This window comes from Microcaecilia unicolor, chromosome 4, assembly GCF_901765095.1.
Source record: "Microcaecilia unicolor chromosome 4, aMicUni1.1, whole genome shotgun sequence".
Classification (NCBI taxonomy): Eukaryota; Metazoa; Chordata; class Amphibia; order Gymnophiona; family Siphonopidae; genus Microcaecilia; species Microcaecilia unicolor.
The window spans coordinates 343,104,573-343,119,332 of record NC_044034.1 but is presented as its reverse complement, the minus strand read 5'-3'; the positions used below and the strand labels follow the sequence as shown (position 1 = coordinate 343,119,332).

The 14,760-nt window shown below is 40.2% G+C and overlaps 1 protein-coding gene across 2 annotated transcripts in view; it reads left to right on the top strand.

Moving 5' to 3' along the window:
• Positions 1–14,760, top strand: part of CRYZL1 (crystallin zeta like 1) — a 62,454-nt gene that overhangs the window by 21,053 nt on the left and 26,641 nt on the right. For both annotated transcript variants that reach the window (XM_030202168.1, XM_030202169.1), the window contains exons 4-6: positions 5,147–5,219; positions 6,933–6,977; positions 12,204–12,272. In XM_030202168.1, the coding sequence (XP_030058028.1) occupies positions 5,147–5,219; positions 6,933–6,977; positions 12,204–12,272 (187 nt within the window). The remainder of the gene's footprint in view (positions 1–5,146; positions 5,220–6,932; positions 6,978–12,203; positions 12,273–14,760) is intronic.

The window sequence follows — 14,760 nt, the reverse complement described above, 5'->3', positions numbered from 1 at the left end:
TGGTACACACATCAGTCAGATTCTGGGTTCAACCGGCCAGAGCTTCGCCCTCTGAGATTCGTTGGGGAAAGACTCCGATTTTAGCTCAGATTTGCATTTCTTATATAGTATCTGGTCCCCCTACAAGTCTATGGAGAGGGACTTTTTTTTATCTTAACCACAGGTCAGGTGTCCACCTGTTTCTTAATCTTTTTCCTGTCTTGTAAACTCCTAATATGGTCAACTCCTAACATGGACTGTTCCTAATCTTGTGCAACCATCTCTTCTAAGATGACGAGATCAGTTCCATATCTTGTGACTCTGGCTGCCATTTTAACTGCAACAGACTCCATGTTCTGAACCAAACTTTTTAGGATTTTAGCCATCAATTCCTTGATCTTGGCTTTTGCACTGCTTTTGAATGTCACATTAAATTCTAATAAGGCTTACCAAGCAACCCTGCTACTGCAGCAACAAGGCCATCATCAGATTTTTAGGCCTAGTCAGTGCTTTTCAGCAGTTTAAGCTATATAACTCGGCCCACCACTATTCCAGTGGATGGGTCTCAAGCTGGGACACATATTAACTTGCTGGAAAAGCAAGTCCTTGCTCAGCCAGTCATAGATTTTTAAACCTAGCTGGTATTTTTACAGCCTGAGTCCTAAAATCCGGCCTTCCACCCTTCCGGTGGGCATCCAGTGAGGGCCTCTTGCTGTACTATAATTATACAACCTTTTACAGAGATAATAGTTTCCAGGTGTTTCCTAGCTAAGACCCCGATGCTCAAAACTCTGGTTCTGTTCTACTGGAACAGTGCCGAAGAACAACTCCCTAATGCTCAGCGCTAATGAGATGCAAATATAGGCGCGCTCCAAACGTTGAGCATTAGGGAATTCAGCTGGAGGATTGTCTTTTGCGCATGCGCAGAAGCATTCCATGGTAAGCTCTGCTCTTGTGCACGTGTGCCTGGTAAAAACCTGAATGTGAAGCACGCGTTGGCATCTGTTTTCTGCAGCCTAAGTGTTTTTTAAGCTTGGATGCTTTTTTTATTTTTATTTTTTTGTAGCATGACTTTTTAAATTTAGGTGCAAGAAACAGGCTTTTGCATAAGGCTGCTGTTTCTCACAACCAGCGCTTATGGGTTTGCACGGGCTTGCTTCTGCTTCCAAAAGCAATCAAAACTGTCAACTTTTGCAGAAAGAAGCATGAGAATCGTGAGAAATCCTGTCTTCCAACACCCCAATGCCTGTTCCAACCTGGTGTTATTTTTTGCACTGGTAACTCAGTTTTGTTTTGGGCACTCTTTTTTTTTTTTTTTTTTTTTTTTTTTTTTTTTGGATCATTGGGGAAGAATACAAAATGACCTTGACATGAGCTTGACTACATTTGCATGCTATCTGCATTAGTGTCTGGCATGCTCGTTTCCCACGCTAGACCCTTCTGAACATTCTGCGCAGGTAAATGCAGGTGCTAGTATGGTGCTAATGGCCTCTATTTATTTTATTTATTTACTTTATTTGTATTCCTATCCAAAGCTCCCATGTTTACTTTTGAACATCAAAGCCTAAGAGTCTTTTCTGTAGACGTATCCTAAGGTCTCCTTGCTTGCGTATTTCAAATCTCCCACAGATTACAGTAAAAAGTTTGGAGATTGTGAAAGCTATTTGAAAGCTTTTATCTTTCTTTTCTGTTAGTACTTAATGGTTGATTTTGAAATATGTTTTGGATCATTTTCTTGCTGAAATATCAAAGTTCTCTTCAGTTTCAATTTCTTCACTACTTTGGGGCATTAACTTATAGTCTTCCTTCCACCTGCCCAATATGACTCTTGTCATCTGAAGTATTTGATCTGGAAGGTTGTGTTTTGGTGGCAGTCACTTCAGCTCACATAGTCAGTGAGCTTTAGGCCCTAGTAGCTGTTCCACCTTACACAAAGTTTCACCACAATAGGTTAGTTCTTCACACGCACCCAAAGTTCCTTCCTATGATAGTGTCAAGTGTTCCATCTTAACCAGTCAATTGTTCTGCCAACGTTTTGCCCAAAACTGCATGCCCATCCTAGCGAGAGTATACTGCATACTTTAGACTGCAAGCAAGCCTTAGCCTTCTGTCTGGAGCGGACTAAAACCCATAGAGGATCCACCCAGCTTTTTATTTATTTTGACCCTATCAGGATGGGGGTATCCATTGGCAAATGCATATTTCCATTTGGCTAGCAGATTGCATCGCCTTCACTTATGCCCAAGCTGGGTTGACTCTAGAGGGTCCTATCAAGGCTGAAAAAGTCAGAGCCATAGCTATGCCAGTAGCCCGCATGTTGTCAGCCTCCATCGAGGAGATTCACAAGGCTGCAATGTGGTCTTCGATCCACACATTCACATCTCACTACTGCCTTGAGCAAGATACCCAACGTAACAGCCAGTTCGGTCAGACAATTCCGCAGAATTTGTTTGGTGGCTAGAATCCAACTCCACCCTCCCAGGCCCAGTTTTATTCTGTTTTCCAGTCTGTACCTTCACAACTAGTATGTATATAGTTTAAGGTTGGTTGACTACAAGACCACGTTTGTCCTAGCATCATTGTTTTCAGTGAGCCTGGTGGCTAGGTATACCCAGATGTGAGAATACCATTGGCCTGCGTGTCCTCGGAGAAAGCTGTCACTCACCTGTAACAGATGTTCTCCATGGACAGCAGTCCGAGTATTTGCACATACCTTTTCACCTCCCCCAGGAGTTGCATCCTCCAGCTATATTATCCTGCTGAGGAACCTATGCTCATGTGTTGGGCAGGAAGGCACCCACGCATGTAGAATTAATAGCTGTATACTCTAGACAGCGTCTGCACCAGTTCCGTCGGATGACGTCAGTGGTGTAGCCAGACAGCCAATTTTGGGTGGGACCGAGAACACTTTAAAACTTTGAGCAAATGTTTAGAGATTTATAAAGCCTTCCACTGCTTTGTAAGAATGAATTACCTTCATTTTCAAATGCTCAGACAGCAGGTAAAAGGCTGTCCCAACTTATCTGTTTAGTTATCCAGGTACCAGTTTGAATATTGTCCTTGGCTAGGTTATGCCCAGATATTCAGCACTGGCTAATATCCAGATACCAGTGATGAATGTCTGAATATAAAATAAAGCCACAGCAGCCACATTTAAATCACATGCTGACTGGCACGGCTGAAATGAGATATATACTAGACCTATAGGGATAATTTTTATAAAAGAATTTTTTGCGCATATATGAGAGTATACTCAGATAAAACTTAAAAATAAGCACAATTAAAAATATGCACATTGAGTGTGTACCTCTTTTTTTTTACTCTATCTTGGTTTAAGTGTGTTCAGGACCAGCTTTTGGGTGGAACATGAGTAAAGTCACTATTTACATTCGTAAATGTTTAAGTTCAATATATTTTGATATACCACAAATCATGGTGAAATGTCTAAGTGTTTTAGAGAATCAAAATAATTGGAGGACAACTTAGGCAAAAAAATAAAACACAGGTAGGATAAATCATCCAAAAAGAAAACACAAAAAAGTTAAAAACTGTAACAATCTTTTATAACCAACAATGGAGCAGAGAGAATTGGGCAAAACATAAAGTATAATGCTGTTGCCAACCAACAGGCACCAACTCAGTCTAAGATATCCGGTCAAGATTGTGGAAAGGCCAGAATAAAGAAATAGGTTTTGAGTGTTTTTCTTGAATTTCTGAAAGGAGAGTTCAATCCTGAGAACACATACACCTGCTCTCAAGCAGACATAAAATGTCCATGACTACTTTAGCAGCATTTTATGCAGGATTTAATTCCTTTTTAATATGGCATTTCTGTACCACTTTTACTTGGAAACTCTAGTTCAAGGTGGTCTATAATAAGAGCATAAAATACAATAGCTATCACTGCATCAAATAAAAAAAACTAAAAATAAAGCAATCATCATAAAATATAATATTACTAAAAAAAAAAAAGAATAAAATCTAAAATCCAGTTTTAACAAATATTAAATTCGACATTCAGTTTTTCTTTTACAAAATGTGCAAAGCACCACGTTTTTAACTTCTTCCTGAATAACAGATAATTTGATTCTAATTTCAGTTCAGCAGGAAGATGATTCCCCATTGTTGGAAGGCTGCCTCATAGCAGTATTGGTCAGCCTAATTTCTCTCACAGAATGAATCTTTAAACAAACATCAATTTGTTGGAATGTGCCATTTGCGTTTATTGATTATATTTAGGGCCAAAATAATATTGTTAACAATTTTAATATAATCCTTATATTTTATAGATAACCAATGCAGAGAAATAAGCTGAGGGGTGTCTCTGCCCAGCTTAAACCACCTTTAGTAATTTTAGCCGCAGTGTTTTGAATGAACTGAAGTTTTGCCAACATCTTCTTTGGCAAACCCACATAAACTATATTGCAATAATGCAGGTGCTTGAACTGCTTAGATTGTGATAAATGTGGTTTAATTTGTTTTAAGGTGTAACTTTAAGAATATCTTTTTATACTACAATATTGATTTGTTCCTCCACTGTTAAACCATAATCTATGATTACCCCTAAACTAATAATCTTTTTAAAGAGATGTACACATGTCTCCTGTCATCCCTGTTTTGAAGGATTCATATTAGCTACTTCCATCCAGATTGAATTTTGTCCCCTGTACAGTTTCCTAACCTGGCTCTTTCTGCTTCCATGCCTCTTGTTTTTTGATTTGTTTTGTTTTGTTTATTTCTTATTGTCACCTAGAGTACAGCACTGTACATGTTTTGGTTAAATTTTGTCCCTCAAGCTTGTTGTCCTACTGCCTCCTTTGACCTTGGGTATTTAGTCTTTTTTTGGAGAGGGGAGGTGACATTTGGATTTAGCCCATGCCTTTTCAGTGTTAGTTCAAGGTGAGTTGCATTCAGGTGAATGGTTTTACACTCTAATTTTATACATGAGGCAATGGGAGACTGTGTTTCCCAAAGTCAGAAGGAGCAGCAGCAGGGTTTTGGACCCTGGCTTCCCTGGTTGTCAGCCCATTGTTCTAACCACCAGGCTACTCTGCTGCTCCTTGTGAATGAAATGAAATAATTGGGTTGTTTTCTTATGGAATTTACTATTCGGAATGAAACTGTAAATGTAGGCTGGAAACATTCTGACTTTTGTGCTGTGATTTAGCTCTTGTCAGTGATAAACTTGGAGAGTGAATCCTTACCAGTTGGAAGGGAAATTGCTGGCGTGGTGTTAGAGGGTGAGTCTGCTTATATCCATTTAATGTTAACTTATGCTTATTTGAAAGAAAATATTGAATTATTGAGCCTTCTTAAACTAAATATCAGACAAAGTGAATATCCCACAACTTATTTTCTGCCACATTTTATGTTAAAAAAAAAATAATTTGTATATATGAACTGTCTTATTCAACAGTGGTCAATATGTAAGACTTATTTATGTGGTGTACAGTCACCAGCAGCAAAAAGCAGCTTTCTGTCCCTTATTTAGAATATACTTCACTCAATGAATACATTACATTTAATCCAGTGTCGTAGTTATCCATGGTGTGACTGCCTTTGAACATTGTGTGAACGTCTGTCACCTCATCCAAAAAAAACAGATATAGTGAAACTAGAAAAAAAATCAGAAGAAGGAGAAGGGCTAAAAAGGCTAGGCCTCTTCAACTTGGAAAAGAGATGGCTGGAAGGTCTATATTTTATTTTTTGTTACATTTGTACCCCGCGCTTTCCCGCTCAATGCGGCTTACATGGGGCAATGGAGGGTTAAGTGACTTGCCCAGAGTCACAAGGAGCTGCCTGTGCCTGAAGTGGGAATTGAACTCAGTTCCTCAGGACCAAAGTCCACCACCCTAACCACTAGGCCACTCATAATAGAGGGCTATGAAATACTGAGTGGAGTGGCTCGGGTAAACGCAAATTGAGTGTTTACTTTTTTTCAGAAAGAACAAAGACTAGGAGACATGCCTTGAATTTAATTAGTACATTTAAATTAATCAGGGGAAATATTTATTCACCCAGCACACCTCTAGAACTTGTTGCTGGAGGATGTGGTGAAAACAGTTTATGTAGTTGGATTTAGAAAAGATTTGGAGAAATTCATGGAGCTGAAATCCATAAATCATTGTTAAAGTAGACCAGGGGAAAGCCACTGCTTATCCCTGGTGGTAAGTAGCATGGAATCATGTTATTTTTTGGGACGATATATTACACCAATAAAGGGGAAACTAGATTTGCTCCCAGTAATCATAGTCATACAGAGTAACACGGAGTAATGTTCACGTGGCAATGCACATACATTTCTAATCCAGTAAGGGGCCGATGCACAGCAGCAATTGTTAAATATGGATGTCACTGTAAAATTTACTGGGTCGCAAATAGCGGGCGGTGTACAAAGGGGATCGCATGCAAATGAGATTCAAGGATCCCCTTTTGAGCATCGGTTGCTGTTCGTGACCGGGAGCTGTCAAATACATTTGACATCTTACCGCAACTGAAGTTTTTGAGTTGCCTGGGGGGGAGGGGGCGCAAGAGTCCCGATTTGAAAAACTAAAAGATAATTTTTAGGTTGGAATGGCTTACTTGCTTCTAAGCAGTATCTGTATGTCCAGTGTTGTCCATTTTAGTGTCTGTAGGGTTTTTGTAGACCTCAACTAATCCAAACTAATGCTCAGCTGTTGATTAGATACTTTTCTCATTTCTTTAACCAACTAATTGGGTTGTGGAAGTCCCTTCTGTTTACCTTCGCATATCATAGTAATGTGGGCTGTGGCTGTTCTGCATGTTTCAGTTTTGAGGAATACGAATGCTAGAGAATAGCACAATTGTCATGTATTTCTGAAAACTTGCAGATATTCTCCTTGGATTGTCTGGTATTTATTTATTTTTTTTGTTAATGGTTGGTCTCTCTCTTTTGTTTTGTTTTTTTTGTTTGTTTTAATGGGGTGGTAAAGTTGGATCCAAGGTGTCCTTTTTTCAGCCGGACGATGAGGTGGTAGGTAAGTGAAAATTAAAATTCAAGTATTTTATAAATGTAAAGTTATAGTAGCTATATTCATTCAGAAGAAGTTGCACTCTTTGCAGGTTGTGGCAATGTTTCAGCATATTGCCTGCATTGGGGTAAATTATTACAGTAAAAACATCAAATAGAAACCTTTATTTTCTTTTTGTAATTTTTTTTAAATAACTTCATCAAATAACCATCTGGTGTACAGTTGTCCCTCTTGTGTACTAGTCTTACAGTCACCACTGAAATCAATAGATACACAATTTTCCCAGTTTTTTTACCATGTCATTTCCCCCCTCCTCCACCGCTTTCCCCTCCATATCTTCCCCCTCTAAATTCCCATCAATAGTAGTCTCCCACTTATCCCAAAATTTCTAGCCTAGGTCTCGGTGATAACCCAAAAGCATACTCTGAGTTCACATCTTTAGCTTACTCCATATAATTCTCAAGTGAAGACCAGTAATTCATATATTTCTCCAGCTTTTCTTGTCCTAGTGATGTCAGGTTATGTCATTATGCCTCTTTGTTTTGGCCTATTTTTCATTCCTGTAGCACAGTTGCATTTTCCTGCTTCCAGTGGGCTGCTGTCTCACAACATGAAGTTGCCACATTATACCTATTACTCCTCGGTCCACAAAACTTATTCTAGTATTGACTTTTGGTTGGGTGATGCCTCTGTACTCAGACATGTTCAGTCTCAACAAACAGAGACGCGTACTTGGTCTTACCATGCCCTGGTGGTGTTAGTATTGCAGCCGGTACTTCTGTGACGAGACACCCTCCTCTTCACCCCCTCCCCGAGGTGGCATCTGATAATGGGAAGGTTTCCCCAGGCATTTTGTGCGAGGGCTTTAAGGCAGTCATGTGGGGCCATTTTATAGCTTTGCAAGCTCACCTAAAGAAAACGCAAGTCTAGAGCAGCGAGCCCGGGGCGGGGGAGGTTTGTCGCAGCTGGAGAATCAGGCCTATAAACTTAGGATGGAATTGCATTATTTACAATTGGCAGATATCTCGGAGCAATTGCAGTGAGTCCGCCAGGCTCACTTTGGGTTTGGAAATAAGGTCAGCAGGTTGTTAGCTCATAAACCTAACCAGCAGATAGCCCAAACCCATATACCTCGTCTCCGTGATGATCAGGGTACATTATATACTGATTCTCATACCTTACAGAACCTGTTTGTTCAATTTTATAAGAACCTGTATACCCCAGATATTCATCCCTCCATAGATAATCTCTTCTTACCTGCTGGGTTGGTATTGCCACAGCTTGTAGAAGTGGAGCAGTATACACACTCTAATTCGATAGTTAAAGAAGAGATTCATCAGGCAATTCGGGATCTACCTAATGGAAAGGCACCAGGGCCTGATGGCTTCATTAATAGGTTTTAGAAGACCTTCAGGAGCCTGGTAGCTCCATTGCTTCTGCAGGTGTTTCACTCGTTTGATGATGGAGATCCACTACCGGAGATGTGGACTTTAGCAACGATTACAGTTTTACCTAAGCTGGGTAGAGACAATCAATTTTGTAGCTCTTATCATTGCATTTCGTTACTGGAATCTGACAATAAGATTTTTATGAAAATCCTAGCTACTTGATTACAGCATAAGTTACCATCATTGTTTCATGAAGGCCAGACAGGCTTTGCACATAGTCTGCAGACCTTTGATAATATGCGTAGAGCACTGCATCTTATCTATAGTGCCTGGGACAGAGAAATCCCTATGTACTTACTGTCGCTAGACACGGAAAAGGCATTTGACCGCGTGCACTGGCCATTTTTGTTTGCAGTTTTAGACCGAGTAGGCATTAGAGGTCGCTTTTTAAGTTGGCTTCATCTTCTTTATACCACCCCTAGAGCTTCGATCTGTGTAAATGGCAGCTACTCTTCCCCTTTTACATTATATCGGGGAACTTGGCAGGGATGCGCTCTGTCATCCCTCCTTTTTGCTGTATCAATTGAGCCTTTGGTTACTGTGATATGGGCGCATGCGGAAGTTAGGGGATTACGTCTGGGCCCTGTCGAATTTGATTTTTGCTGGTGACATGCTACTAGCTCTAGCTGATCTAGAGGTCTCTCTTCCGGCTGTGGGGACTGAGCTGCAGAGGTTTGACGTTGTTTCGGGGTTCAAAATTAATATGAGCAAGCCTGAGGCTCTGAATTTTATCCTCTCAGATCACCAGGTGACTAATTTCAAATTGCACTATCCCTTTCGGTGGGCGTCTCGATATATATGTTACCTAGGGGTTAATTTGACTAATACTTTGGAGGGTCTGTATACAGCCAACTTTCCCTCTAAGGTTCGTGGATTGCTATTGGAGCTAGAGCGTTGGGAGGGCTTAAATGTATCTTGGATAGGCCATATTCATGCAGTTAAAATGATGTTGCTTCCCAAATTGCTTTACTTATTTATTGCCCTTCCTATTTCACTTCCGAAGAAGTTGTTTCGGGTTCTGTAGCGTAAAGTGTTTGCCTTTATCTGGTGGAGAAGGCCACCGTGGGTGCGCTGGGAGGTATTATATCAGCTACGGGATCAGGGGAGAATGGAAATGCCCTCATTTTCTCACTACTACCAAGCAGCACACCTAAGAATATTAGCAGATTGGCTCTGGGGCCCTAGTAAGGCATGGATGGATCTTGAGCGAATCTGGCTGGATTCGTATCCTCTGTGGGTGATTTCATTGCTTCCAAGCCAGATATTGTCGGAGCTTACGACAAGAGCCCGCCTCTTCTGCATTGGCCTCTTCAGGTGTGGAGTCGGATCTGAGCAAGATTCTATCCAGATGGAGCCTTTTTCCTCCAGATGGCTATTCGATTAGCTCCCTATTTTTTGCCAGGCACCCTTGATCCCTATTATACTTATTGGGAACGTTGGGACCTACAAGGACTGGGGCAAATATGGAAGGAAGGGGAGTTTCTTTCCTTTCAAGATCTTCAAGAGGAATATGGTCTCCCAGCTTCTCATGTATATCAGTACTATCAGCTACGAGACTACATTGCTTGTCGAGCTAAAGGGGAGTTGAGTTTGACTGAGACCCTCCTGGAATGGGTGATGGGGGCTGGAGGGGTGTATCAGCGGCAGTGAGCAGGAAAGAATGGGGATCTTTCCTGCCCTGAAGAGGCCACTAGACCACCAGAGTGCATTGAGGTACGTTCGGGGAGGGCACCCATGGATGGAGGGGAGGAGATGGATGGATGGAGTCGTGCGGTGGTTCGTGGGTGGGATGGAGGGAGCTGTAAAAAGGTCGTAGGGAATGTGGGTGCAGGGAGGAGATGAAAAAAGATTGATAAGGGGGAAGAGAAAAGGGGAACTAGAGCACATGGGAGAGAAGGGGATGGAGAAGAGAGGGAGACATGCTGCTCACAGATGGAAGGGAAAGGAAAGAGGGGACATGCTGCTCATGGATGTTTTGTTTTTGTTATTTTTGGAAATGTGTATCTTTTTTTAAAATTTTGTATTTAGCAGAATACTGAAGAAAATGATTTGAGTAGTGACGGCAGCTGGCCTTGCTGAGTTTAAAGGAGGTCTGGACAGATTCCTGAAGGAAAAGTCCATTGATCGTTATTAAATTTTGGGTTTTTGCCGGGATCTTGGGGCCTGGATTGGCCGCTGTTGGAGACGGAGTGCTGGGCTTGATGGGCCTTTGGTCTTTTCCCAGCGTGGCAGTGCTTATGTACTTATGCTTATGTACTTGTGTACTTTTACTAGTATTTTTACTGCTTATAGAATCTGGCTTTCTGGGAGTAGGGGAGAGGTGGTCAAGGAAACTGTGGTGTGGTGCAGCAAGGGCTGGGTGGGCCAGAATGGAGGAGATCACTTCCTGCGGGGATGGGTTAGATTTCTGTCCCCGTGCAGTGATGCCAGGCTTTCTGTTTGCTTTCTTGGCTGCCGCCACCACCACACACTGGGCAGAGGGTTTCAGTGTATCATCGTTGATGACGCCTGGATCCCTTCCTGGTTGGTGGCTCCTAGTGTGGAACCTTGCATTATGTGACTGTGGTTCGGGTTCCTCTTTCCCACATACATCACTTTGCACTTGCTCACATTGGATATCATCTGCCATTTGGATGCCCAGTCTTGTGGGGTCCTCTTGTAATTTTTTACAATCCTGTTTGGATTGAACAACTTTGAATAACTTTGTCCTCTCAAGGATCATCACTATCTGTACCCTCATCAAAAAAAATTGTACGATGTAATGCCCGCCAGGGAGCCTTCTCAGGAGTAGCACCCATTCTCTGGAATTTACTCCTGGAGGGGCTACATGTAACTCGACACTACCTCTACTTCAAGAAGCAGGTGAAAGCCTGGCTCTTCTCCCAAGCCTTTAATACATAGGATGACTGACTATACTCTTCTGCACCTGGACTAGCTTGCTACACATACTGTAACGTAGATCAGTTCCTTTTTTTCTTGCTTTATACAAAGAACTTGTCTTGAGTTTAGCTAACCATCAAATTATCCCAACTGACTCTGTTCCACGCTTCTTGTTCCCATCATATATCTGCTCTTGGTCCCTCCACTATATGGTAAGCCATATTGTAGAAAATCTTTAGCATCCTATCTAACGCATGCTTATTAGGTGTGTGATTAGTATTATGCTAACATTATATCTCTGGTATTTGAATTCCAGTGCTGTTAAATGTGTATATTTTTGATACTGTTTTAAGGTAATTCTATTATAAGATTTCAATTTACTGTTTTCAAGTTTACCTCATTTATTGTGTTTAGTTTTTTTCTTGGTTATTTTACTATCGTTATTCTGTTAACAAAATTGTAAGTTTTATGTTAACTTGTTCCTGCTATACACCACCTTGGGTGAATTTCTTCATAAAGGTGGTTAATAAATCCCAATAAATAAAATAAATTAACTCTCTCTATTTAGCAGTGAGAGCTTAATTTTTGCAGCTTCTGCCATGGACTCCAGGGGGCACTGTGTATAGTTCTATAAGAAATTAATCTCTCCAGTAAATATGGTTTCATGTTGATTTATATTACACAATAAATCATTGTCCATCCAGAGTATCAGTACTTAGGGTCTAATTTGCTAAGACTTTTTTCACATCAAGTCCTAGAGTTTGTAGCCACAAATTGACTTTGAACTGTGGAAGTGAAAGTTGCTGTATAAGTGGAAATGAGATCCTGGTTTTTTTTTGTTTGTTTGATTTGCATGTTATTTAGCTTCATGTCAAAAGAGATTTCCTGGTTTTGTTTTTTTCAGGAATTTTGCCTCTAGATTCCAAAGAATCTGGCCTCTGTGAAGTGCTTCTAATTCATGAGCAGTATGTGGGTATGTTACATATTTTGTTACATGGTGGGAGCTATAATTTCTGATATTGTATCAGTTGCCCAAAATGTCAGTAGCATTTTTTGATAGCGGTTCTCAGACTTCACAAAAAAACACCTGTGCAGACACAGAGCAACAATATTACAGTAGTTATGCTGAAGAAATTATATTCAAGTGAATTATTGTCTTAGAAGAAAACTCTAAAATGACCATAGCTTTTTAATAAATGGGAATTTGATTCTGAATTTGAGTGACTTGTATATATGTCAAATTATCCTAGAATCTGTCATTGATAAAGCCAGAAAGCCAGCTGACTCTCTTAAATGTCAGTATTAGCCTTCTTCCAAATTAGAATAATACTTACTCGTGTCATGCCTAATGAATTTTTTGATGACAGAATATTTTTTTTTCTAAGTGATGGAGAAAGGGCAGCCAAAAAAATGATTTATGCTAGTTTTCACCAAACTAAATGTTGGCTATAACTTTAAATCACTCACAGGGCTAGTCTGCAAATTGTCTTAAGTGATGCTGATAAGGAAGATTGCTTAGCAGGACTTCCCAGTGTTTACATATTGCTTAATGGTTTCATGGGCTAATTTGCTTGTTGCTTCCCTCAAATAAATTACATTTGCATAAATAGAAGAGCATGCTAGGAGATGAGTATTATGCCATATTAGGTGGAAGGCACACTCCTGCACTGATGGCATTCGGTATCAAAAATAAAGTTAACAGATCATTCCTGTTCGGGTTAATATAAAGACCAACCATTAAGCATGGCAGGCAAACAGAAATTTCACTTCTTGTTAATATTGTGCCACTTCCACTATTGCCAGACAGCTGAGGTTTTCTCCCTGGGTTTGCATTGGTGAATCAGTTATGAATGCTTATGTTTTGGGATGCTTCAGCACCCTAATTTAGTAACCTGGCAAAAAATAAGTCTTTGGTACTGACAAGTGGATAGCATGTAGAGATATTTATTTATTTATTTGGGTTTATTTACCACCTTTTTAAAGGAATTCACTCAAGGCAGTGTACAGCAAGATGGTATATAAAATATGTAAAATGACATTCTTGAGTTCATTCAAAGCGAGATTATGCAAACATTTGTATATCAAGGGGGTAGTCCTATAAAGTAGGTGCTGACATTTATAAGCTGATTAAATGCATAAATAGAATTTTGGCATTTGCACATGTAAATGCCAAAATGCTACTTATATGCATATTTGTCAGATGAGCATTGTGACAGAACAGTATGTTTTAAGCCTGTAAACTGCCAAAATTAATTCTGAAGTGTATTTCTCTAGTTTGGCCAGCAGGTGGCACATGTTTATGCTTAAAGCTGTTACAGATAAGTGAATGATTCCTTCTTTAGTTAACACAGATAATAGGGAGTACCTTGCAGGGATGTAACCAGCTTTTTTTCAAATGTTGTTGTTCTGGGCTCTGATTGACCTGGAGTTTGAAATTACCTCAGCAGTTTGCTGGCTGTTGCTTCAGTTTCAGCCCAGGAGAAGAGAGAATGAAAGCTCTTTTCTGAAGCCCTGTAAAAAAAAAAAAACAGTTATATTTGATAACTGGTGAGCAGCTATATGTCCTGATGTCCCCAGGTACTTTCTAGGAAGTAAACAAATGTTTAGTTAGTATTATAATTGATCCATATTTCAGTTGCCTGTTATTGTTTTGCTGATTGCACATTTTTCCCATTGTTCAATATTTTTTATGAGAATAAACACAATTGTTTGTTCTCCCTGTTTGTCTGGACTGATAAAGAATCCTGGTGGTTTGTGTGTTGGGTCTGTGAGTGCTTTCTGGGAACTGTGGGACCACTGTGAGTGTGGCCCCAGTAACCTAGAAACCACTGGGGATAATTTGAGAATGGGAGACTCACCTAGAGGCGATTGTGACCCATTCGGTGGGAGGAAGGTGCTAGTGTAGAGCGCAAGCGGACCTGAGCTGTGCTGGGGATAGACCCTCTTGTGGCCACGGGGTTAACCCCAGGTGGGAGGCTAGGCTTTTTCTGACAGGCGTACACATGGGCAGGACTCACATGGGCATAATTTATAGAATACTACTCTAGATAGCTTCAATCTTGCTTTAAGAATAAACTTCACTTCCCACAACAATACAAGATGTATTCTGTTCTATCAAGTATAACACTAAATTCTTCAGATCTTTAATAAAAAGAGAGGAAAAGGACTTCAGACGATCAGACTTTGTCCCCACTTTCAGTATATGACTACAACTGAACAGCTTCCTCATAAGTCCAGAAAAACCTCTTGTTATTTTAACAATAGTTTTAATTTACTATTAAATTACTATATACCTTTCTATTTTTGTGCTGTTTTTTAATTCATCAATTTAAAAAAACCTCATTTTCAATAAGAACTCTCAACAAGAACTTTTCAAAAAGCAATTTGAAGTGCAGACCACTTATCTGAATTGGTGTTTGGGGCGCTCAATAGAATGCACTGTTTCACTGCAGCTTCATCAG